Source organism: Montipora capricornis, chromosome 5 (genome assembly GCF_036669925.1).
Source record: "Montipora capricornis isolate CH-2021 chromosome 5, ASM3666992v2, whole genome shotgun sequence".
NCBI classification, from domain to species: Eukaryota; Metazoa; Cnidaria; class Anthozoa; order Scleractinia; family Acroporidae; genus Montipora; species Montipora capricornis.
In genome coordinates, this window is record NC_090887.1 from 3,205,399 (window position 1) to 3,231,516 (window position 26,118).

At 39.9% G+C, this 26,118-nt stretch overlaps 2 protein-coding genes across 5 annotated transcripts; one reads left to right on the plus strand and one right to left on the minus strand.

The window, feature by feature from the left end:
- Positions 1 to 219: 219 nt before the first annotated feature.
- LOC138049137 (uncharacterized) lies at positions 220 to 25,389 on the minus strand. 4 transcript variants are annotated; one of them, XM_068895285.1, is made up of 11 exons: positions 25,130 to 25,389; positions 23,297 to 23,586; positions 20,174 to 20,256; positions 17,638 to 17,698; positions 16,384 to 16,458; positions 14,077 to 15,304; positions 12,763 to 12,879; positions 12,554 to 12,634; positions 11,167 to 11,253; positions 10,463 to 10,528; positions 220 to 6,989 (listed from the first exon to the last, which is right to left on the minus strand). In XM_068895285.1, exons 5-11 carry the CDS (start codon positions 16,393 to 16,395, stop codon positions 3,541 to 3,543), a joined length of 5,040 nt encoding a protein of 1,679 aa, XP_068751386.1. In that variant the 5' UTR covers positions 16,396 to 16,458; positions 17,638 to 17,698; positions 20,174 to 20,256; positions 23,297 to 23,586; positions 25,130 to 25,389; the 3' UTR covers positions 220 to 3,540. The 4 variants fall into 4 exon arrangements, with proteins under 4 accessions (XP_068751386.1, XP_068751387.1, XP_068751385.1 ...); XM_068895286.1 differs by lacking the exon at positions 23,297 to 23,586 and having other exon boundaries at positions 17,673 to 17,698; XM_068895284.1 differs by lacking the exon at positions 23,297 to 23,586.
- Positions 21,679 to 22,495, plus strand: LOC138050152 (uncharacterized). The gene is made up of 2 exons (XM_068896613.1): positions 21,679 to 21,917; positions 22,015 to 22,495. Exons 1-2 carry the CDS (start codon positions 21,679 to 21,681, stop codon positions 22,493 to 22,495), a joined length of 720 nt encoding a protein of 239 aa, XP_068752714.1.
- Positions 25,390 to 26,118: the final 729 nt, after the last annotated feature.

A 26,118-nucleotide genomic window follows, 5' to 3' on the forward strand; every position in this document is an offset into this window, starting at 1 on the left:
GTGGGCTAAACTTGGCATCTAAGAAAATTGAAGTGGGCAGAAGAGTTGCGTGACGACACAAAAACGGCTGCGTGGGAGCATAGTTAATCGAGGGACTGGTTATGAAACCTTAGAACCTTCAAAGGCGAGAACAATGTTGTTGCAATCGATGTTGAATTCTATTGTTTTCGCTTCGCACGGGTTTGTAAATTAGTTGCGCATAATTTAATCCAAGGATTTGATTGGTTATCTTCTCGAAAAAAGGTGTGTTTTGTGCAGGGTCAAAGCAAAAAATACGGACAAAAACATGAAACAAAGGAACTTGCCGAGTTTCATAACCATCTCCATGTATTAACGATGGTGGGAGACTACGGACTGACCGGGGGCTCACAAGTTTCATTCTTTTCCCCAGAGTCCTTCGTTTCATTTGGTCACACGGTCGGACGTGACCAACAGAAACGGAGAGCTCTGGGGAAGAGAATGGTCAAGTTTTAGAAAAGTCTCCACTTTCTTCCAGTGCCCGCTTTAAACGATCCCTAAAAGGCCATTGCGATAGTCACAGAATAATCCGGCAGAAGAGAGGCTTTGAAAGTAATTACATTTACTAAAAACGAACTTTTATTCTTACGATCCGAAATAAGACTGTTGTCTTGGAAATAACCACTGTAAAATTGCATCTTTGAAGAAATAAATGCAAAGACTTCATTTGATCTCTACAAGTAACCATTGACAAAAATTACCATTTTTTCCGGTACTTTTGGCTTAGCTAACTCGTAACAAATTAAATTTCTAAGGCCTTCTGTCTTCAGATTTCTTTGACGTACAATGGAAACTTGATTGAATGCAATTTCTGACGTTGAGTGACCTTGGAACGCCTTGGTCAAAAACTTACGAAAGAATCCACGACCAATAAATATCAACGTGAAATAATTCTTACGCTAAAATCACAAGTTCAGACCATCTTCGTCTGCTTGCTTTAACCCGTCTAAACAAGTAACTAAAAAAGTTACGAAATAAGAAATCTACATGAAACAACTGCCACACAATATTGCATAAAAAAATGTTGGCTTAAATATGGTTAAATCAATATCACAAGGGGGGATACGTGTTGACATCGACTCTTGTTACTTATGTACAAACCATAGTTAATAGAGGGGAATGGTTATGAAACCCGATAAATTTCTTTGTTGTAGGTTTTTCTTCTCTCTTTTGGCCTTGACCGTGCACAAAACACAATAGTTGTTTACTCCGTACTGAGGAACTAACCAATAGAAACGTGTTGGTTACGTAATTCATGCATAGTGTATGAGCGCAAAATAAAAGATTGTGCACGGTCGTGGACTTTCCAACCTAAATCTTGGCATCTTTGTTTGATCCTTTGATGTTTGCCGAGCTTCCAAACCATTCCCCTCTATATTAACTATGACCAAACAGACCTTTGCTTGCTGTCTAAAAAGGATTTCTTTTCTTTTGTTACAGTGGTTGGAACTTCTGAATAACCAAAAGAACTTTTGCAAGCAGATACCTTTGCTACATATTTTTTTCTCTTGGTGCTACAAAGATCTAGGTTAGGGACTTTAAGATCTACGACGGCGTGGTAGACGAGAACGTCACCTTAAAATACAACTTTGCTCTACGTTTCTTTGCGATTATTCCATCTCGTTCGCGTCGTACAATGTTAGCAAGTGTCCTAAATGTAAAATGATAACGCTCGGCTTCAGAACGAAAGATTCACATTTGTAGCGCTCGCGTTGTCGTCAAAACCGCAAATTTGGCGATTTGACGTCGGTGTTTTGCAGATTACCGCAAAAATATGTTCTAAAATGCGTGCCGCACGTGCAGCACGCTTTTTCTTCCTCTTCCAACCAATGATAATAGGGAGTGTAAGCAAAGACGACGGCTACGGCTACGGCAACTACACGAAGCAAGAATATTATTGGTTAAAAAAAGAAAAATACCCGTGCTGCACGTGCAACACGAATTTCCGTGCATTTCTCTATCGTACTCCACAAAAAAACCACGTGAAATCACCAACTTTTAGGTTCCGACGACAACGTGAGCATATAACAATGAAACAGTAATTTTCTGTTGTGACTTTGAAACCGTTTGTACCTTTTCAGTTATAGGATAGTTCGCCTGTATTGTACAAGGTGAACAAGACGGATTAGTCGCAAAATACTTGCGATAGCGCAAAGTTATATTTTGGACTGACGTTTTCGTTGCCGTAGCCGTCGTCTTTGCTTAAACTCCCTAATGTTACTTTGCGGCGTTCTCTTTGACGACCGCGCCTTGGATCTTTAAGTCCCTATTATGTATGCCAACCTAGGACGTGTGGGAAAAAATGTGCCTTCACTTTAAGGGCAACGATCGTTGCGTCAGATTTTGAGTTAAAACAAACCTAAAGAATGCAAGCACGAGAGCCGGCGGGTCTAATTTGCAGGTCGCAGGTCGCGGGTTGCAGGTCATTGTTTCACCAATAGAGAAAGTATCCTAAACATTCTTAAAACCTAACCTTAGGCCTAATTAGGCCTAAACAAACGTTTTTAGGCCTAAGGTTAGCCTTTATGAATGTTTAGGATACTTTCTGTATTGGTGAAACAATGACCTGCAACCCGCGACCTGCGACCTGCAGATTAGACCCGCCGGACGACCCGCCGCACGAGAGCAGGAATATGCGCATGAGCGACACAACTCGATGGCTTCAATTTGGTAGCCCGACGGGATCAATCAATTGACGGTTGCCCACTAGGTACTAAAGAACATAACCCACAATCGTTTTAGATCGACAGACTGCTGGCACATATGAACTGTCCTTGTTTCTGAGCAATGGTATCCCTTGAGTCTTGACCAAACTAATGTTGTGCCACCATTGTCACTCACAACCCATGCACTTGAACACACGCTCTGTAAAACGAGCTGTAACTGTGCTCGTGGATTAATTACCACTCCTTCACCAAAGCATACAAAAGCTTTCCGAAAATTAGCACTACAAAAGGCGGTTGCTTGCAGGCTTGAATTCGTTTGTGCTAACAGTTTTACATCATGTTTTTTGTCTTCCTTGGTTTAAGATCTTTAGTCATGTTTGATCACAATGAAAGAATGTTTTACAAGCTCCGTGGTCTTTGACAGTCATCTTCAATGGCAACCAAATACAAATTCCAAAGAATGCAAGGGACGGAGTTGTTTTCTTCATAATGCTTCCTCAGACGCTTTGACACGAAGAAAACATCGTAGGTCTCTCGGAAACTAATTTATTCATGCGGTAGTTTTTTCAAATTTGAAAACAAATCACTTCTAGAACTCTCGAAAAATAAAGATAATTAGTAATTCAAACGTGTTGACAACAAGATAAATTTAAAAAGTCAACGTCTCACTTGCGCTTGCTGTCAGTCTCGCGAAAAGGCTTGTGAGTAAAATTCCCTGATTTTGTTCATATCACCTATTGATTCAATCACTTGTCTGCATCGATGGGACTGACCGACAACTTACAGGGTGCTTTGAGATAATTTAGTAGTTGAGCACCTGCAGTTTTCCGATGCAACCGCTTTCAAGTTCCAACTTTCACTTTCTCGAGCTTTCCTCCCCGCCGTAAAGGCTGAAAGTTAATTCTATGAGCGAAAGTGATGGAGAAATCACCACAAATTTGCTGAAGTCGTATCCACAGCTTCCATTTGTAATTTGTCGATCGTTAACTTTCAATCTCAGTGTCTTAAGTGATTCACTTTCCATTGCTTCTTGGAGAAAACAATCTAAAGTGTCGTTATCTCCTTCGCCCCATAAGTTGAGTGTCACATTAAACGTAGTTAAAAACTGAAATCGACGCACAAATCCTGGGATCCCAGATGATATTTTTCCGTAGTTATTAATTGTCAGGGAGAAATCATTTAGTGACTTGTTTACCAAGCCACAGTTTTCCCATTTAAACATCAATGAGCCGAAGTTGTTAATTGTCAAAGTGACATTCTTCAGTGATTTGTTGTCGGCCAAACCAAACCAAATCCGACGTACAAATAACACGTTGTAGTTGATGACTGTTACAAAGAGATTCTCCACTGATGTGTTTCGTACCCAACCAATGTCCAGTTCATCTCCAGATGCCCACGAGTGGCTTTCAATTACCAGAGTGAGATTCTTCAGTGATGTGTTGCGTGCCAAACCATCTCTCAGGCGGCGAAACCATGATGAAGCGCTCGTGATGGCGTCGAGGTTGAATGCCAAACTGAGAGCATTCAGTGTGATGTTACTTGCCAAGACGTGATCAAGACCAACTTCTGATTCACGACTGAAGTAGTAGTCGCTGCTATCAATACTGATTGTAGCGTTGAGACTTTGTTTTCCGGTATTTTTGGCTTCCTTAAAGAGCGCAATGAGTGATTCATGGTCGTCAACAGAGACAAATTCGTCATCACGCGATTCTTCAGAAGGTGCAGGAACGTCACGCACATTATGGGTAACTGCTGGATTCTTGTCTAATTTAAGTTGCTCGAAAAGATTTTTCTCCTCTTTGGTTAACTGTTCCCAAGTGTTGATAGTTAAGGAGGACAGTGTATTTCGTTCGTCAATCCATCTGGCTGTGAAGTTAAGAATGGCATCGGTTAACTTTCCGTGGATGTCCAGTGTCAGGTGAGACACCTGCTTTCGCGATAAGCCTTCGAATAAAGCTTCTGCACCATCACCACCCAATTCACCCCAAACATTTAAAGTGACGTTTTGCTGTGCAAGTAATCCATCTCTTATCTCAAAAGGACAACACTGTGTCACCTGAGCGGCTGTCACTTTGCTGAAGATATTTGGGTAGAGAGAAAATGAAGCGGATGTTTCCCTTCCTAATCGTGAATGAATATTCCTCCCAACCGCCTGCCAATTATCAGGAACCTCTCCACGAAGAGAAACCATCAACTTAGTAAGGGAATTTTTTTCTACGATACCTCGCTCTATTGAATTAGCACCATGAAGACTCAGCTTTCCGTCAACACACAAATCAACGAACTTAACTGCAATTTGACCTGCAAGGCCTGTTGCTATGGCCACAGCAAGCGAGTCTTGCATATCTCCGCAGATATGTATAGAAAGAGAGGACAGAGATTTGTTAGGTAAGAGATTCTCTACAGCTTTTATTGTAGTTTCACTCAATGAACCACGAATCCTGAGACCAACAGATGACAGTGGTGTAACAGCACATAATCCAGCATCAAGGGCCCTGGCCCAGCCGTCGCTCAACCCATCGCAAAGAGGAAACGTCACTTTCTCTAAGGTTTCGTTTGTTTTCAGGAGTTCAGCAACACTCTCCCAATCATCACATTCCTCTAATTCTCCGGATTCATCTGAGATGTCGAGACTTTTTATCTTTGGAAGAGACTGAAATTTTTTCAAATTTCGAAAGAAGTAATCGCAAGGTATTTCAATGTGAACATCAGGTGTCTGAACTTTGGAAAAGCCTGTACATGCCCTTAAAACCTCAACTAGGTTCCAATGATAACGCAATTCGAGATCCGCATCCGGATCATCGATAAACAAGGATAAGTGTACGACCTGTGGAAAAGGTATGAATGAGAACAAAGCATCTGCCATTCGTTCAGAGTTTCCACTTTCACTGAAGCTCTCAGCAAAGAAATTCACTTCTTCTTTACTGCATTCGAGCAAGTCCCGCACACCCTCCAGCTCCTCACCAATCTGTGTGAATAGAATAATTGCCTCCTCACGCAGTATTCCACACACAAATAAAAACACTTGCGGAAATTTCTCGACCACCTTATCAACGTCCACATGCTCAAACACATTAAACTGGTTTCCTCGTAACTTATGCGCAATGTATAACGCAGCCAGATACTCTTGGAACGACTTGTGAAGAAAGAAGTATTCATGTCGTGGCTTCAAACTCTTCAAACTTTCTTCCTTATATACAAGGCCGAGATTACGAATTACCAATTTGTCATCACTTCTTTCAAACACTTTTAATTCTCTTTCTCGAAAACTATGGCGATCACTCAGCAAGCAATTCCAAGCCAATTGTCCGAGAACAAGGAGGTTTGCTTCAAATTGTTTCTCCAAATTCCCGTCTCTTTTACGAGCTTTCACACTGCGTTTTACACAATATCTTCTCAAAAGACACCGGACAATGATTTGATAGAGATCTGTACGGGAAGACGGCAGCTTTCCTTCATGATCTTCATAAACAACGCAAAGGAGAAGTAAATTTAGAGGATTGTTTTGTAGGGCATGCAAGAAAGTGTTTTCTTTTGTTTGCTCAATGAGCCTCTCTCCCTTGGATGGATCAATATTCTTAAAATGCTTCCTGATGTACTCAAAAGAATCTTCTTCAGTGAATCCTTCAATCTGAACACAAATATCAAATGCAAATTGTTTCCTGGCTTCAATTCCTTTTTCTTGTCGAGTTGTGGTTAACACATAGCAAAACGGTAAAATACTTCGTTTGAGAAGTTTGCTCACATGATGCTGTGATTTCTCAGGGAGCTCGTCCAATCCGTCCAAAATGATAAGAATTCTTTCCTGGTTAACAAGGTCCGTGATAAAGTTCAGCAGACCTTCCTTGGTCTTTACCGCGATGTCGTCGGGTAGGAGCTGTTCACTAATGGCTTCCATTATGTCTCCGTCCAAGTCTCTGCATTTGAGCAAGAACACAAGTTTGAAGATAGGGAAGGTAGAAGGCATTGACTCATTCGCCCAGTCATAAGCAAGTTTAAGACAAAGGGTGGTTTTGCCGATTCCCGGACTTCCCTCTGCTAGGGCCATGGAAACGTCGCCTTCACAACTGAAAATGTTACCCAAATCTATTTCCAAGCTTGCAGGGTGAAGAATCCTTTTCGGTCTTGAGACAATTTTTAGTCTAGTGTAGACTTCATCCAGATGTAACTTCATTGCGTTGCTCCAAAGAAGCGGACTGAACTCAGCTCGCCTTTTGTACTCTTGTGTGAGCAATTTCCTGACGACCGCAGTGTCAGCAATGGCAGCTGGAAATAACGCATAACAGGAGCCCATCAGATGGGCACCTGCAAAAAAGTAGTACAGAATTAAACTATTGTTTTGTTGGAGGTTAATAAATGTAACCTCAAGACAGATTTTAATATAAACCGTCACTAAAACATATGCCAACATTTAACTAGACTGCCAGCAGTCCCTTCTTAGTCAGTCGATTCGCCAGCTTTAGTCACGCAAAAACGAGCTCTGTAACTTTCCACACCGTTTTTGTTCCTGGAATGTGAACACACCATTTCCAAGCCAAGTGACTTGTGGCAATTGCAAAATCATTACAGTAACGGGAAATAATATTTTTAGACAACGTTCTGGTAGCCGTCGTCGTCGTCTTGCTTAATTAAGGCTGGTTTTCAGTAGGGACGGAGTCCTAGGAGCGCTTATGACGGCGGGAGTCATAAGCCCGACGGAATCGGAGTCAAACTGAACTAGATTGTCTGAGTCGGAAGCAGAAGCCGAAGAACCCACCAATCACAATGCTTTTCCGCTTCTGCTTCCGACTCCGAAAGTGCAGTTTTCACTGGATCGTAAGCGACGGAGTCATAAGCGGAATCGGTATTCTGCTTCCCACTCCGACAATTTCATTTTCACTAGATCGTATCGCTCTGCTCTTCTGATTACGACTCTGACTCCGTCACTAGTGAAAACCGGCCTTTAAGCTCCCTAATGTTTTAGTTAGTGGAGAGAAACCCCTTTTTGTAAGGTGAATTCTTCTGTCAACGCCTATTAGGGAAGCCACAAAGGTTGCTAGTGAAACTAAATATTATTAAATAACCGGAACGTCAACGGAAATGTCATTCCAAAATAAAACTTAGCGCAGTCGCAAGTATTTCGCGATTATTCTTTCTTGTTTACCTTTACGAGCAAACTGTTATCCAGTAACTGGATGGGTACGAGCGATATTAAAGTCAAAATAGAAAATTGATGGTTCATTGCTGTATGCTCACGTTGTCGTCAAAACCTAAAATTTGGTGATTTCACGTTGTTGTTTTGTGGAGTACGTCAGAGAAATGCACGAAAATTCGTGTTGCACGTGCAGCACGTTTATTTTTCCTTTTTAAACCAATAATATTCTTTCTTCGTGGCATTGCCGTAGCTGTAGCCGTCGTCTTTGCTTAAACTCCATAGTTCTGTTTGGGCGACGGCGACGAAAACGTCACCTCAAAAATATAACGCAGCTATTACAACGGCTCTCGGGATTGGTTCAGGAAACAATGGACACAAAGAACGATAGAAAAGAAACAATGAACCCTAACTCTAAAAACAATAGACTTGCGCCCTAAAGGGATCCAATGAAATTAGAGGTTGTAAAGATCTGCGTCCTATCTCGAAAATTTGGTGACTTCACGTTGTTGTTTTGTGGAGTACGGCAATGAAATGCATGGAAATTCATGCCGCACGTAAATATTCCCACACACGAACGTATGTGGCGTTACTATAGTGTTTATTTTGGTCTTCATTTCTGGTAGCGCTAAAAAAGGCGGAGTAAATTTGTCAAATTATTTGCCAGCTTGTACGTTTCGTTTCCCATTTCAGACCAAGTGGTGTTCTCAAGGGAATTCTCCTTTTGTGTTTTCATAAGTTATTCGTACATAAGCATGCGCATAAGATGACAATTGAAAGAAACTGTCCTGAAGAGTAACATCACCTGGTCTGAAATGGCAAAACAAATCGTACAAGCTAAAGAAGTCAATTAGATTATAACGGAAATTCTGAACAAGGCTAAAGAAACGCCTGCAGTCTCTTCTTCTCGCACTTTCCTCTCGATTGCGGGACTTAAGGACGTTCGCGCTAATTGTTTGTGCGCAACGTAACTGCGCAGGTAACGCGACTGTAATATGTCACGCATTACTTCGAGCATTAGTGAAGTTGAGGTTTTAAAACCTTTGCAGAAACCGTGGACGATAAATCTTGCACAGCGTTGGATGAGAGAAGATCGTGATCAGTCAAAATTGCTTAAAAATATTTAGGAAAGTCAAGTAGACTACTGCACGACTGATGATCGCGTTGTTTTTATCAGTCGTGCACTAGTCTACTTGACTTTCATAAATATTGTTCAAGCATTAGTTATAATAACATGGCGACAAAAACGCAGTGCAAAAAATTCCAGGCTGGCAAAAGAATGGCACATTTATTTCCGAATCATCATGAAACGTTAAAGAGAAGTGAGCGGGAGGATGGAAAAGCTCTTTAAAAGGTAGCTGCTGATCTAGTAGTGGCTGAAAGTTTGGAAAACTCGAGGACCAACCGTGGCGTAAATTTAATGGGGCTGTTTCTTTTTTTAATGTTTTTATTACCCTACGAACTTAAGTTCAAAATGAATGTATGTTTTTGAAGTTCTTATCCTTTACTTTCGTGAAAATAGAGCAGTATTTTCGTCCTCGTCGGCTTGAATAGTGCGGACCTGCGTGGAAAAAACCAGCGATTAAATTTCACAAAAACCACACTCCAGAAGACGAGCATGACGGCAATGGGGAAATATTATACAAAACACTAACCATGAAGATAATGACTGCTTAAAACTTCGTTGCTATGCTCGAGAAAGCTTTGTTTTGGGGTAAAAACCTTTCATCCCTTCAACGATCGATCCTCTCTTGGGTTCCAGTCCTTCCCCGACAGGTCACGCAAAAACGTGACAAACGAAGTTTTCCAAGAGCTTCGTAAAATCACATCGATTTTACTCCCTTGGATCATCGGTGACCCCTATTTTTTTAATCATGAATCACTTACTCTACTTACTATCTACAAAATTAGGTAAAATGAAAAAAATCTCACCGTAAGAAGTTATCTTTTTTTTAAATTTTCTTTCCTCGTGCCATCGAATTCCGGTAGTGGTTGCAACGGATAGAGGTTACGAAAACGCTCGTCCAGTATGAACTCTACTGTTTACGACATCCCTAGCGGCATGAAATTATCTTAAAATCCCACCCCTAAAAACCTATGCACGGAAACCTTCACTCTAACAGTTTATTTTTAGGATTTTCGATGGATGAGCAGATGAGGCTACCTTTCGTTATTATGACAGATATATCGAAAATTAAGGCATTTTCCACTGCTATTTTCCCCGAAACGAAGTCGGTGACCCCCAATTTTTTTCATATTTTTGGAGTAAGTACTTTATGACCTAACGATATGCGAGAAATGAAGAAAATCTCACCGTAGAAAGATTTTGGCGCGAACGTCCTTAAAAGGGACTAAGAAAAAAAGGTGTTCTAAAAGTTTTTCAAAGATATTTGGAAAAACTTGTCTTCAGACAACCACACTTACATTGCTAACTATCTTTTCTCCATTAGAGATGATTAGTTTAGAAATCTGGGAGACACTACTGTCCGACATGCGAACTGTTCACTTCCGCTTGCCGTCCGAGTCTGGAAACGTGGCGTGCTTAATTAAGCTCCATAGTATTTACTTTGCGTTGCGAGAGACCTTGATCTTTAAAATAACGCATTTTCTATAAAGTCACCGTGAAAAACTAAACATGAAGCCTTACCTTCACAGATGTGAAGAGAGGGTGTTTTCTCCAGGTTTTCTGCAGCTTGTCTTCCTGCTACGCCAACTTCGAAGAAAACAATTACAGTTACACAAGATATATGCACACACACACTTATAACAGGGGCGGGGGGCTCCTTTTTTCTTCTATTTACCTGCTTTTTATTGTATTTTTATTTTTGCTGGAACAGCTACTGTTTACCTAACGGGAACATTTTTATTCATGCTTATCACATACGGGGCAAAATTACTGAATTCTGATTGGCTGAGACGGACGGGTTATTTTCTTAATCACGTGGGCACTTTTGGTAATCAAGAGGGCATGATTAATTGATCCTGGTTACTTACAAGCACATTCTTCCAGATTCTGACTCTGATTAAATTGCCTTTTTCCCACATGTGAAAATATACAGTTCAATTAAATTAAGATAAATTTCTGTTGACAGCATCGATTTATTAAATGGAACTTTAAACGCATGAAAATAAGTTGATCGTCATTTGTCGTGGCATTGAACAAACTTTCCTCGATGATTTTGCCCTTTCTGTGATAACCATGTAATCGCAATGTGCCCTTGTGCAATTAAGGATTAATTTCACTTGCATTTTCATCATGATATAACAACACTTGACAGACCATTACCTTTTCCCACTTGATTGCCTATTATTCTATCATTTATTAACAAATAATAAACGCTATACAGGTACCTCTATACACAGGTCTGTCATGTGTATCTACAGTAGTTGCCAAGTGACTGCTTGTCATTGATGAAGCCTCAGAAGCTGGATGGATCTCTGCCATAAGAATAACACGTATGTGTACTGTACAGTTATTTTCTATCGGGAGATTTTTCTCATCGTATTCAAATTTAGATGCTTTTGTCTGAATTAGAATTACCACCTCTTGGTGATGCAACCTTCAATTGCGCACACTATGGTAACCATAATGGATGCATATCATGATGAAGTGTAATACGATCGTCGGGTATGTGTGGATATAATTGATCTTCGTTGGTGTCTTTCGGTTCGGTTTTTGTCACTTCAAATTACGGTGGAATAATGGAGGTTTGCTTTGAAAATTTAAGAAATCAGATTAAAACCGAAAACAGATCAATTTTCTCTTTACATTCCCTAAATATCTTTAAAAAGCATTGACTTGTCTGGACATCGCCGTGCAATTACGATGATCAATACAATGTGGTGTACGTGTAATCGGAGTTCCTAAACAAAGGACACAAACAAAAATGAAAGAAAATCACTACCCATAGACAAGTCACTTCTGAAAATAGTTTTTCACGTTCATTCAACGTCATGGACACCAATTGGCCAGGACGTTCAATATGAATGAGACGTGAAAGACGACTATGCGGTTTGCCGTCCAGCCAAACTCTTAAATTCAGTAGCAGCCGAACAGTTTCCTTGAAACACTACAGCACCGAAAAACCAAACTCCACGCTCCTCTTAGCAGTTGCTGCTGATAGAACGAAACTTCCACCGAAAGTAATTTACTTACGACCGAAGAAAAAGAAGAGATGAAAGAAACGATTGATTCCGACAGCGAAGAAAATGAGCTACAGGGCAACCTGTCCGGAATTAGGGCACCGAATTTGACTGACTCTTTCCGCAATTACTGTGACAAGGAAACTAAAGAGCTTCAAGCGGGGAAACTTCACACCCTACCTACCACCGGTGGAAGATACATTGTGGCTAAATTTTAGCTCCTTAGTGTTGTTTTGCGGTGAGATATTACAGTTTTGCAAAAAGTGTCCGGAAACAGGGCAACTAACTGTATAAGTTGATATCCCACATAGCAAGATTACAAAACAAGCAGCTCCTTTGTATGCCACCAAAAAACTAAAAGTTCACAAGCGAATAACCTTTTCGTTTCTTAGTGTTTTGTTGAGCTCCTATGCAATTGTGTGCAAATTTAGCAATGGACCGAGAAAGACAAATTTTTAGTTTCGGTTAAAAGCTGGATAACCCTTCTTTACTCTGATATTAATCTACGCTAAGCTTGTCTTATTGCCCGTGAAACACGGAAAGATAAAATCTTTCGATCAACCCATTCCCTAATGAACTCGATAGGAGGCCTTACCTCTGCAGGTGTCTGTATCATGCCTTTGTTTCTTTGATGGTGGGGTGTCACTTGGATGTAACGGTCTTTTTCCATTTTTATCTAAGGAACCCAGAGTTAAAATGTGATCAGTGTCAATTAAGCAACTTCCTTTACAAGAGAATCTACACACACAGTGACCATATCCAGGAATGTTAATTATAGATTAGCAATGAACAATAAGACTTCACCTGTGCAATCAATCCCAGCTCGAGTGGGTTCAACATAAGCTTCAGATACCACAGTACTAAGCAAGTATCTCCTTGTCAATGATGAGTCTCGTCCACTTTCCGTTGCATGAGTACTTCCTACCAGACAAATCATCGACAGCATCTTAGTCCGTCATGTACTGTACAAACAATTGCTTAAAAAGATTTGTGCTCAATTAGAATTACTCTTTCTGAGAGTTGATTGGACTAAATCGCTAAATCGTCAATAGAGCCAAATTAGTTACATAGCACACGCATGTCTGCTCCACATGCATGGATGCAAATAAAGCGTTATGAAATGCAGAAACAAGGGCTGAATGCAACTCCACAAACAAATGACTGGCACCATCCCTTGTGTAAGAACTGAGTGATCGTGGCACTTAGAGCTGTGGACAATTTAAGCAATATTATCGCTTTATAGACATCGGAAAAATACATTCATTTCATTCATTGAGTCCTTAATGAGAACAAATAAGCCCAACAAACTGACCTGCTACCAACTGCAAGGCTTCATAGCTCAGTTGGTAGAGCATTACACCAGCATCGTAGTCAGCTCAGTCAGATCCTGTAAGTGTGTTTGCTTAAATCCTGACTGGCAAAATTTTGAGCTTTGACTTTTACCCAAAGGGCGTTTGTAACTTAAAGTGCAAGTTTTATATTTCACGGTCTGCCATTACTCACATTAAAAACTGACCGATTGGACCTGAAAGGGTTTGATCCAGGGAAAAGTGATGTCATTTACTCACTAGATTAAAGCTTCAGCGTGTGAATGCAGCTTATCATAATTCAAATTATATGCAACAAGTGATTTTAAAAGTCAAAAGCCCAAAACTCTCGTGCTGCATATTAATTCTGCAGCGTACACACACATTCCATTTTTAAACAAGTGATCCTTTCATGTCATTTTCTCCTCGATTCAGCTCTTTAAAGATCTTGAAGTTAGTAATGGCAGACCATTAAATAGGATAATTCCAGTTAAAATAAACAGATGTCTCTTTGAAATCAAGGCTGAAGACTTTGGTCGCTTAGTGTTTAGTTAACATAGTTTTGAAATCCAAAGAAAAACAATTGATTTTTTGGTCACAGGGGCACTTTAAATTGTCCAGCTAAGAGTGAGGATCACTCAGTTCTCTCATTCATCTGTAACCTGCATTTCAAATAATTATACATGTACATTCCTTTCATTATCATTCCTTGTGTTTTAAACTGAATGAATGAATTTGCCTTAAGGACCACCCATGTTCACTTACAGCCTTACGAAGATGAACCAAGCAACATGTCATTATTTTCAATTACCAAAAATGCTATCAGACATCCTTTTCACCAGTTCATCACACTGTTCCTTCCAACAGTACTTCTTTGCATATTGTGCACGAAGATCCGCTGTCTCTTCTAGCCGAACATCCCTGCTTTTTTTACGGACACTTTTAATTGCCTTGGCCCATTCAGCAGGATCTTCAGAATTTACTACACAGCTTGAACCATGTGGCACGTTCTGCAGAGCATCTCCAAAACCAGAATTCCCACTAACAAGGATAGGAAGACCTGCGGACAATGCTTCAAGCGCGGCCAAACCAAAACCTTCAGTTCTTGATGGCATTAAACAAAGATCTGCTTCACAAAACAATTTGCCTAGATCCTCTCTGCTTTCCTTAAAGGAGCGAACTGTCAGTTGTCTTTGTGCAATGCCATGTTGACACAACTTCTCTGCTACTTTCTCCGCTTTTCCAAGTGGTGCCCCGGCAAAGATCAGTTTGTAAGATTCTTCATTTAACTCAGAAATGGCTTTGGCTGCGATGTCATATCCCTTTAACTCAAAATCTTCATTGTCACTGCGTCCAAAAACCAAAACACGAAATGTCATTCTTTCTTCAGCTGCTTGCTCTACCCGAGAAAATTCAGACAAAATGCTGGGTGTGAGTACAAATACAGACTGATCCCTCTGGCAGTGACGGAGATAGCAAGAGTACTCATCAGCCAACTTGGGACCAACTGCTACAACTTGGTCTGCCAATTCACACAATTGTACCTCTGCTCTGTGCTTCTTCTCCGATTTTGAAATTGCATTTGCATATCCTTTGAACATTCCTAGCTCTTCAGGGGCTGTATGCACAACCTGAACCCACTTGCATGGTAGTTGCTTCTGAATGAGCTGCACTTGTTGTCCAAGTATTAGCCCATGTCCAATCACATAATCCATCTCGTGGTTTTCTGGTGCAGAAGATAGCCATTCAATGGGTTCATATCCAATCAGCTCTTTCGCTTTTATGAGCTTAACATTGTTTTCCCCTGCAATCCTTACATCTTCGTCACTGCACTGAGGAAGGTACATACTGACTTCCACATTCTGATGTTTTGCCAACTGAATGGCAAGCTCTCTGTTGATTGTTGACAAGCCTCCTTTTGTAGATTTCCATTCACTGCTCAGGAAAGTAACCTTAAGTTTCCTACTTGGTGTTTGGCCTGAGATGCTTTCCTGGGCTTCCTGTGATGCAGAAAATGAGGTGCTGGGAAAGGAGGGATCCTGTAATAAACACAAGATAAAAATAAATTAACTACATAATTCATTAACTGTCCCTTTTTACCTCAGAGATTTTCTTAACTGATTTTCATTAACTCAGTTGATAAGACCATCAGATTTCTGTGCAGTGTACTCAACCATGGATGAAGCACCACTTTTTTAAAGAACAAACACCATTAGCATTGGGGTCAAATTCGGGTTACACCCTTGATCATTTCCAAGGTGGCTAAGTTTAGGTTTATGTTGAAGCCCCTTGTTTATTCCAGGGGTAGGAGATGGGGCTGAGGGGTAAGGGGTGAGTGGTGGGGGTAGGGGGTGTGATTAGGTCTGGGTTAGAGTTAGGGTTGGGGTTACCCCCGCACTCATTCTGTCTGGAAGGTTTGAGAGAACATCGTCCACGAGTCTTAAATGCTTTTGATGAGGGCTACAATGCTGTTGTGCAGTTGCACAGTTGTAACAGAAGGTACATGTACATCAATTATTAATGTCCAAGATTGGAAAACATGTAGCCCTTCTGCTTTTCCCCTCCAGAGTTGACTTTAGAGGCTGGACATTACTGTGAGTTACTGTAAAGACAGGTTAACATGAAGAAATATAAAATTAATGACAGTGTAAAGTGCTGATGGGACAAGAGGACATGGGACAGCAGCTGTTAGTTTTGAATGGTGAGAATTTAGAATGTGTCAAAGTTTGATATATTGGTATCAGTAGCAGTAGTAGAAGTTGTACCGCACATGTACATGTAGGAGTACGAGTAGGAGAAGTACAGATGTACCAGCAGTAGTAAATAGTAGTAGGAGTGGAAATGGTAGTGTTAGTAGTATATTTTGCAGAGGATACGCACTGACTGAGAAAGTTGTTTGCATTAATAAAATGGATGACTTCCCATTTAGAAGCAGAATGCTTGACCTATAGTATGAAGGTTGACTAAGCAAACTGCACTTATCAACATCACATTTGCTTCATTTTCATCCAGCGCAAGAAATAAATATATGAATATTTATGTTGGTGGCCCAGCTGCACTGAAACCATAGCACAAGCACTCTACATTTATATTTTTTAAAGCAACTTCCAGTAATTACCCAGGATGACATTACTGAAATCTTGAGAAGCCTTTACACACAATCTTCAGGATCATCTTTGCACCAATCCATAATCTGTGGATAAGAATAATGAAAACAATAAATTTTTAGCGAATTTCACACGAGTTCATACTTATTTGTTCTTCAATATCATTAATAATGCAGGAGTATTTTACTACTTTATTGGATGTCAGCAATCAATCAGTCATATGCACAGCCAGTATAGGGAGATCGCTGTGGAAAGCCAGATCAAATGCAGAAACAGCAAGAGGCTACAGGTAGCCTACATGTACAAGTACACTTTCTTCGAAGGATGTTTAATTAACTGATTTCCTTCAAAGTTCACAATATTTCAGTGTCTTTTTTACAAATGTATGTTACATTATCTTGCTCAATATCCAGTTCAATCCTGTAATCCCAAGTCCAGAGTCCGTGACTCAACCATAGGGTTAAGTGCGATTGCACATGTAGAAAAGTTGTTTACATTTAAAACGTTGTTAATCAGGCATTGATTCCAATCAAAACTAGTAAACGGTTGCTTTACAAGCTCCTACAGTGGTATTTGAAAATATTTAATACTTTTTCTTAACAATACCGGGAGAATATCAGCCTGGTGAGATGTGTTACTGATACACAAGATAACTGGATATTGCATGCAGCGAAAACACAAAAAACCATTTCCAGTCACACACTCAATTCTTTAAATAAATATTTACCCCCTAGTCTGTCACGTAACATTTTGTGGTCTAGTGGTCAATGAGCGCCTCTGAATGAGGAGATACCAAGTTCAAATCTTACTTATGGGGTACTTTCTCTGAAAAGTCTCTCTACCATGAGAAGTCCCATGAACAAAAGAAAACGCATTCAAAGAAAGTAATAATATTGTAACGTCCCCAAGAATAACAAAATCAAGAAAAATAATGTAATAATTTATTACAGTAGAGGTAATTTTTCTGACCTCTTTTTAGATATCCTTTGGAATTGATGGAGAAACAAGTCTGAGTCAAAGCCAGGATTTGGGTGTTCAATTGTTTGCACATTTTTCACCTACACAGTTTTCTATACATGAGCATTCTCTTTCACAAATGATGTACTACTTATGAAAATTTTTGTCCTTGAGACGAAGTAAACATTATTAATTTTACCCAGCTGTTGACTATCAAAAGAACTTCCTTAATTTTCAATTCTCTAGAGCTGCATTATTATTATTATTATTATTATTATTATTATTATTATTATTATTATTATTGCTACCTTGCAAAGGGGGGAAAAACTTTAAGGACACTTGCCTCCAAATCCAGCCACAGGACCATTTCTGTCAATTCAACAATTTGCCAGACATTCTTTAGGTATAAAACATGAACTGAATATAGACCATACAGGGGACATGGAGAGTGTTACATGTATTCCATATTCACACCTACAGATAAAGTGCCCTGGGCAATTGACGAGTAAAATCATCTGGCATTAGACAGAGTAAACTCTATAAAAGCTTAATTTTTCTGAAGTAACTATTGATCCCTTTATGTTTTTTTGATGAGTCCAAATACAAAAATAATGCAAATTTTAAAAAACACATTCAGCTTCAAAGGAGAACACATGCAGGTTTGGACAATTCATTTGATTACATTTTTTGAAACAAGAAGAATGTGAGCATGAAATTCAACAACGAGACTTTTTCTATTTTGAAAACGTTGAACCTACAAGTCTGAAGAGGTTGATCAAAATTATAGTTTGACATCTGATCAGCACAGAAACACTAAAACAAGGAAGTCTGTTACGCCACAAAATGTAACAAGTAAGGCAAAATGTAATGACTCTTGACGCAAAATGTAACATTAACCCAAATTGTGACAACTTTCGACCCAAAATGTAACAATTTCTTTAAAGCCAATTGTAACAATCTTTTAAAGCAAAATGTAAACAACTTCTTTAACGCGAAATGTAACAACGCAAAGTGTAACAATTCTTTGGATCACGTTTTACCAGTAAAGCATAGGCTGCACCTCTATGAGCTGACAGTGTGCGAGTGGCTATTATTGTTGCAGGTAAAAATGATCTGTTCTCAGGTTGAATTCGTTTTTTACCTACACTGTAGGATAAATTTGTGATGCCCATTTTACCTAGGTTGAATTATGGACTCAACCTAGCTTAAACCCCCCTCTAAAAAGGATTGAAGACACTAACTTTATACCTTCCCTCCTCAAGCTCTGTCTTACGTAAAACGCAACTGTAAACGCGCCTTCAATCACGACAAATCTCAGACTGGGTCCAGAAATTTCAAGCCTGTATAATTTGGGTCAGCCATATATTTATTAGAAAAAACATATCTTTGCATCCCGAAACCAGGCACCAAGCATCTCGTCCCGGTTTCACGTAAACAGGTGCAAAAATTTCATAACGGTACAAGTTCATGCAAGTCTGAGTTTGTCTGGGTCTCATGCAAATACCCCCTAAGTTGCAGGTGACATAAATTACATTGTTGACTGTCACAAAAGGGGGGTCACAGGCACCCCAGGACACCCCATCCTTCCCGGCTACACTCCTGAACTAAACATTTGTTATCAAGGCCACATAACCAAATTATTGTTTGATTGGATCTTCGTGTAAACAAAAAAAAATTATATCAAAACAAATTTCCTGTTTTCCTGCAAATTTCTCGCTCAAGCTATGCCACCCTGTGAGTGAGTGCATACCTCCCAACCCGCAGAGTACAAAAATCTGGAGACTTCTATAATAAATTTTTGCATTGTAAGAATGCCATTTTCAACAATGTCTGATAACCACCACCCCCCCCCCCCCCACCCGAAAATCACCCAAAGGCATTCTGAATGTTCCCAACGTCTCTCCGTTAAAACAGCATTTACCTTCAGTATTGCTATAATTGTTTCCATAACCATGCCAACTTTCTGACATACTGTGCAATTTGGTTGATTTCTGACCAATTACGACAGAGCGGTTTTCAATTGAGTGTCGAAAGTAATTATTAGATAATTGCTTTGGTTTATGATTACTTCACTCATCTTCAAAGTTCTCGCACAATTTTTTCAACCGATCAGAAGTAAAACCAAAACCAATCGTGGCTCGCGTGTGCACATTTTCCCGCGCTGTGTCGGCTATGTGTAATTACTTCGAGTTTTGATTGGTTTACTGGATAGTCTCTGTCCTTTTTGATTGGCCAAAGTAATTACTTTGGTTTTGGTTTTATGACACTCAATTGAAACTCGCTCTACTCATTACACGTACACCAATTGATTACCCCGTTTCACGTTTTCTGATCGAGAACAGCGCAATCCACCTCGTTTCATTTTCCTTTTTGACATCTCGAAAATAACTACATTTAATTTTAAACTTTTTGAAAAAGGCCACAGTACATGTGGGAATTTCCCAGGAGATTTGGTGTTCTAACCGGGAGACTGGGAGATTTGATGAAAAACTTGGAGACTCGCGGGAAAACCAGGAGAGTTGGCAGGTATGTGAGTGATTGTAAGATTCATTTTTCTTTTATTCAGAAGGAGCTTCTGGGCTACAGGGGGTTTGTGTGTTCGATTTTTTTAGGGGGGAGGGGGGAGAGTGCGCAGGTTATTGTGGGGTGGGGTTGGGGGTCCAGATGAAAAAAAATCTTTAGATTTTAGATCTCTGGAGGTTGGCATCTCTGCATCTAACTCTAGAGTACATGCAGTAGCTTCATGTTTTTGATAACTAAAGTAACAATTAACCTACCAGGGCAAATACATGTTGTTTTTGTGGTCTACCATGTAACCAGTTCAGAAATCAGACAAAAACTTACTCAATTCATAGCTTGTCGAATGCATCCCCAATATCTTGCACAGAAACCAGGCAGTCTTTTCAAGAGCAAAAAATCCATTGAACCTATGAAAATGAGTAAATCTAAATGAATTTCCAGTAACACATATAATGCCTGTGATCTAAGATCTTTAGGGACCTTGTATCCAATAATACACTGTATGTACACGCATGAAATATGCATGTCTTTTTGTAATCAAGTGCCCCATGGCACAGAACCAAAGGGTTTCGCCACTTCCTAACGTAACTGATGTCTGACGCTCTCTCTCTTTCTCTCTCTCTCTCTCTCTCTCTCTGTGAAATCCAAAGTCCAGATAGGTGCAACCTAATATCACAGGAAGCCCTGTCACCGCTGGCTGGGCACAGACTATGAGGTAACAGTCCATAAGCAAAAGAGTTCCTTAGACCTCATTTAGAGGAGGGGAGGGGTAAGCAAATAAGAGTTGGCTTTTTCGTGCAGAACAAAGAGTAAAGATTGGTCTTTTCTTAAAAATAAACTATTTTAAAGTTATGGATGGGTGACCTGGCCTATGAATGGCAGCAAGGATGGCAGTGACCTTTTTTTGATACAAACCCCTATATATTCTTTTTATGCGAATGAATACTAGTTAGGATCAGAAAAAACATGACTTAGAGTACAAATACACTGCAGCAGTTTGTGCCCTAAATATATTTCATAATTGTATCTTGTCAGTGGGTCATCAGGAATGTCATAGGTTTTTATACCCAGTTCTGAGGTAAAAACATTAAATTTACCATGACTGTGCCCCTTTAAGTTACAGTGTACATCTTGTTGGCTAGGGATAATATTATAGCCTGCGTAGCTGGCCATATTGTTGGTGCAAGAGGCAAATTAACGAGCGGCAAAGCCACGCAGAGAATAGGCCCATTCTCTATGTGGCCAGCCTACTTCCAGCTACGTTGGCTGGCTACTGGGGACACTACTTGGTTTGCTGACCACCCACCCCACCTTGTATTGAATACCCTTTTTCTTGTATTCTTTCTTTGATTTCGTTAGTTTAGTGTACCAATGAAGATCGGATATAATTGTTTTAAAACTTCTTTTATTCTTTTGCTTGCATGGTCACCATGGGTAGCTTGCTCTTGTTAACTTGGAATTTTTTCTCTTGATGTAATATTTCAAAAACGAGTGAGAGTGTTTTACCGAGGTTTCCAAACACGAGAAAACTTTTAATGTTTTCGAGTGTTTGGAAACCCCGGTAAAACACGAAGCACGAGTTTTTGAAATGGCTTCTCAATCGGCGCCTAATTGCAAACAAAAGAAAACAAAAGAACAAAAGAAAGCAAAAATCACATAAGCATGTGATTTTTGCTTTCTTTTGTTTAATCAGCGCACAGTTTGTGATGATGTTTTTCACAACTGAAGCTTGTTTATTTCAAGTAGCCACAATTTGCATTCAGTGGCGTCCAGCTAGTTCCGAAACATGGACGAGCGAGCCAAAATTCTGTATACTTGACCCGGGAAGCATGTTCAAAGAATATGATGTGCACTGTGTGCAAAGTCTCGAAGAGAAGTTGGAGGACTTGGATAGTCTTTCCCTAAATTATTGGCTCACAAAATTCGTCCAAGAAGTCGCTAATAAGAGCGGTGGTGGGTACATGTATCTGCCTCGTTCCTTGTATGGAATTGTTTGTGGCTTAAAGCGGCACTTGGAGGACGTAAATGGAGGGAATGCTTTGAATCCTTTAGACAGCAGTGATAAAAGGTAAGTTTGGAGAAGTTATATTTTAATCTGGACAGTGTGCTTTATGTGACACAGAAACTTAGAATGTTTACGAAATTTATGATCTACTACTTTTGAGGTTTGCTATTTTTCGTCCATGCTTAGACGCAGAAATGAAAGACGCCACGCACGAAGGTGTTTCTCTTGAAACCACGAAGGAGGAAAAGGAGGCAGTTACGGACGAAGAGGAAGAATTGTTTTGGAGTAAAGGACTGTTAGGCTGTGGAAGAGCTAAGTCTCTTTTAAATACTGTTTATTATTACAATGGAAAAATTTTTAGATTGAGGGGAAGCGAGCACAGGAAATTGAGTTTAAAGAATTTCGAGTTAGGTCCAAACTTTATTAAATTTGAGGAGAATTTGTGCAAAACCTTTCATGGGGGCTTGACTGATCTGAAATATGTTCCAAAGAGAATCAAACATATTTGTCACAATGTCGGGGAAAAACACAATCCTTGTTTGTTAGAAGTATATCGAATGCATATTGGTTTCGTAGAGTGTAAAGCCAAGGAAAGTGATTGTTTTTACTTGAGGGCAGCTAAACATAAGTTTTCCTTTTAGAAAAGTCCAGTAGGAATTAACACACTAAATGCAATCCTGCCAAATATGTGCAAGGAGGCTGGAATTAATCGGAAAAAGGCTCATTGTTTGAGAATTGCCTGCGCGACTAAGTTATTTAATTCAGGCGTTGAAGAAAAACTCATTCGTGAAAGGACCGGACATGGGTGAAATGCCTTGTTAACCTACGAGAAACCTAGTTTAGAGCAAAGTGCTTAAGTGTCGAATCTACTTGGACCTTGTACATCCAGCAGTGTAACAGAAGCTAGTGGTAGTGGTAGTACAGTTAATCTGAAACTTTAGAAATTGTAAACAGTGCACGCAGAATGTTTAATTCAGGAACGTTTTTGAATTGCACTGTAAACGTAAATGTAAACAGCAAACAATAGAAGTAATAAAGTTTTGTTGAAGTTGTGTATTGCTTTTTCTAATTGATTTCCAAACACGCTGTTTTTTATCGCGGTATCAAGGTGCATCCATGTGACCTAAATGCGGTCACGCAATTGGTTTATCACTTGATGACTTATTAATGACTTTGAGAATATTAAATCTTATCCAATCTGTGCTCAATTTCATCGATCAACATTATGGACGAAATGAAAGCAACAAGATAATATCGCTCATGGTAACTCTTAGGTTGCGAGTCAGGTTGTTGAAAATTGAAGAAAATTAATTACATTGCTGAAGTTTAAATTTATCTTACAAATCTGACATGACAACCGTTAGGTAGAAATCTCTACCCTTCACCCTTTACTCTTGATACATCACATCCCCTTTACCCATGACCCTTTACCTGACCCTTACCTGTTACCCTTAACCCCTTGCTGTTACCCTTTACCCGTGGAAAAGGTCTGCCGGAAATAAAAATTGCAGACAATCATCAGCTGTAGTTGATTCCAGTCTCCTACTCTGCTACATTTAATGGCGGCTGCGATTTTTCTGACCTTTTTGCTTTGTTTGTTAGTCCTTTGAGCAATCATCCGGCATTCTGGGATGTATTAAAATTTTGAAAATGCATTTTATGGATGTTTTTTGCTTGAAAAGGCAGTTTCTGTGTTGACACAATCCCTGGCACTGTTCACCATGAAGAGCATCTTGACGACCATTTCACGTCCATAAGATGGAAAGAAAAATATTTACGTGCCAATCTTTATAATCTCCATAATATCAATGACATTAATTGTCAACAAGTCAACCAAGCAAAGAGTGACTGAATTTTAGACGCTTTACACCGTGGTTGACTCGTGATCATTTGAATGTAATGGCCGCACAAAAACCTGGATCATATGGCCCATACGGCCTGGTGCATGCTTTCATTGTTAAACTGTTGGGAAAATTCCCAGTTGAGGGCACGACCAGGAACATGTACTGCCCTGTGCTGAAAACACGTACTGCCCTGTGTAATGCAATTTTAGAGGATTTGGTTGCTTTTAAACATCCAAGTTATTTACAGCCAGAAAAGCAAAATATGTGAACAACATATTAAATAAATTTTTTTCTTACAAATTTTTGTAACTTATTTTGTCCAAACTTCATAGGCTAGGTCGTAGCACTCAGTCTGTGCCAAATATTTTCTTGTCCAGTCCTCTCACTTAGTCATTGTCAACATATAAGTACATAAAATTCACCAAAAACCGCATGATACGCAGGGTAAGAGGTGTTATCAAACAAGGTGACTCGAGTAGCCAGTCAAAGCCTCGATTAGCTGGCCATTTCTGGCTCTAAGAGCCTATTAAAGTACAGTGGCACAGTGGTGAGAGCACTCGCCTCCCACCACTGTGGCCCAGTTTCGATTCCCAGGCTCGGTGTCATGTGTGAGCTGAGTTTGTTGGTTCTCTACTCTGCAACGAGAATTTTTCTCCGAGTAATCTCCTCAAAAACCAACATTTGATTTGATTTGTGTTTATTGTTAATTTCAGTTTACAGTGTCCAATGTTAGTGCTCCAGTGCTAGTACGACTAGACACTCAAATAATTTAAGTTCCTTTCCTTTCCAATTAAAATTTTAGATTTTCTGTGATGTTTGTCTCCATAACAATTTATTTTATCCCTGTTTTCTTGCACAACATGACATCACATAGTATATATAGCGTTAGCGAATCGATTTCCCTGGTATTCTTTTAGCTTGGTTAGGAGGGCATTGTGAATCATTTACCTCAACGCCAGCAGACGCTGTATTTGGATAACTGTTCCTTTGTTAATTTGTTGACACTCAGCGGTGGCTATTACTACAATACTCGTCAAAAATCTTGAAACACTTGTGTCTGTTTCCCCTTCCCAATGTTGATTTGGGTATCACAGTGGTCTCAGTGCTTCAAAACACGCGTGGCTCAACATTGGGGAGGGAGAAGGCACATTTCAGTTGGGAAAATAGTGTCAAGTAGAAATCTCAGGATTTTTCCAGAAATTTCGAGAGAAACGGTGTCTGTTTCAACGATTTGTGACGAGTATTGTAGCTCAGAAATTCCATAACATGTCATTTGCATGTGCGAGTGTCGCGTAAATTACATGCACGATTCATCCCCGTGCAATTTTATTTAGTCGTATGAATTTTCTACAGCACATCACATTCTTTTAAGGACGTCAAACCGAAGGGGGCATTCTGTAAGTAATTCTGGGATGTGAAAATCAGTCTTACCTTCTTGCATACTAATGATTCAAACGACCTTGTAAATTGTCACGCGAAGTTTATCTGGAAGGCCTAGGCGGAAGCTATCGCCGGGGAGGCCTTGAGCGCCAATGAATACTGTACGTAACTCCGAGTCTACATTATCCGAGGAGTTCGTTCCTTAGTACGATGATAACTCAACTTATAATTAAAGGACGGCAAACTGAGGCGATCAGTGTCAAAATCAGAGTGCAGAGCAATTGCAAAGACCAACGTAAATGCAAACACAGTGATGGGAGTAGCAGTCACGTGTTATATGAGTCACGTGGTACCCATGATTGCGACATCTGGAAGGTACTACGTGGTGTAAGCCCGCACAAAACATCCCAAGCGCCTTCTAATCACAGTACAGTATGGGGCCCAGTTCTCAGCCACAAAAAACAGGGTCGTAACGAGGTATATGGGATCAGGGATCAACAGCCTTTTTAGGGGTGGGATCAGGGATCACAGCTCCGGGATCTGGGATCACAACCCGTGATATCGGGATAAGCAGTGTCTTTGTGGAATCAGGGATCAGACTTAACAAATTTTTGCGGGATCAGGGATCAAAATTCCGGGCAAAAATACGGGATCAGTTATGAAAAAATATACCTCGTTACGACCCTGAAAAAACGTAAACTTGTATTTCTTGAATTGGAATAGCTGTAAGGACTTGAAATTTCAAAGACAACTAGCTTCAGCATTCAGTTAACACATGTAAAGCTATCGGCTGCTCAACGCTGTTTTCTCCGGAGTTATAATGAAAATGGAGGCTTCGTTCGTGGGGCCAGTTATCGGCCAGCGAGCCCGGTTCTCGGCCACAAAAGAGTGCGCTCGATTCCTTAGAATAAACAACGCTTTATCACCATTTTTTGTTGTCAAGTCACTAATAAGGCTTGTGTTTGATATTTCGACCAAAAAGTATCCTTAACGAGCTTTGTTTCATGTTAGAAAAGGAAGTTTTTTGCACACCTAATTTT

Coding starts and splice junctions, on each gene's coding strand:
- LOC138050152 (XM_068896613.1), top strand. CDS start 21,679: ATGTTCAAAGAATATGATGTGCACTGTGTGCAAAGTCTCGAAGAGAAG. Junction 21,918..22,014: donor TTAGACAGCAGTGATAAAAG/GTAAGTTTGGAG, acceptor ACTACTTTTGAG/GTTTGCTATTTTTCGTCCAT.
- LOC138049137 (XM_068895287.1), bottom strand. Junction 11,254..12,553: donor TGATACAGACACCTGCAGAG/GTAAGGCCTCCT, acceptor TTCTTATGGCAG/AGATCCATCCAGCTTCTGAG. Junction 10,529..11,166: donor TGACAGACCTGTGTATAGAG/GTACCTGTATAG, acceptor TTTTCTTCGAAG/TTGGCGTAGCAGGAAGACAA.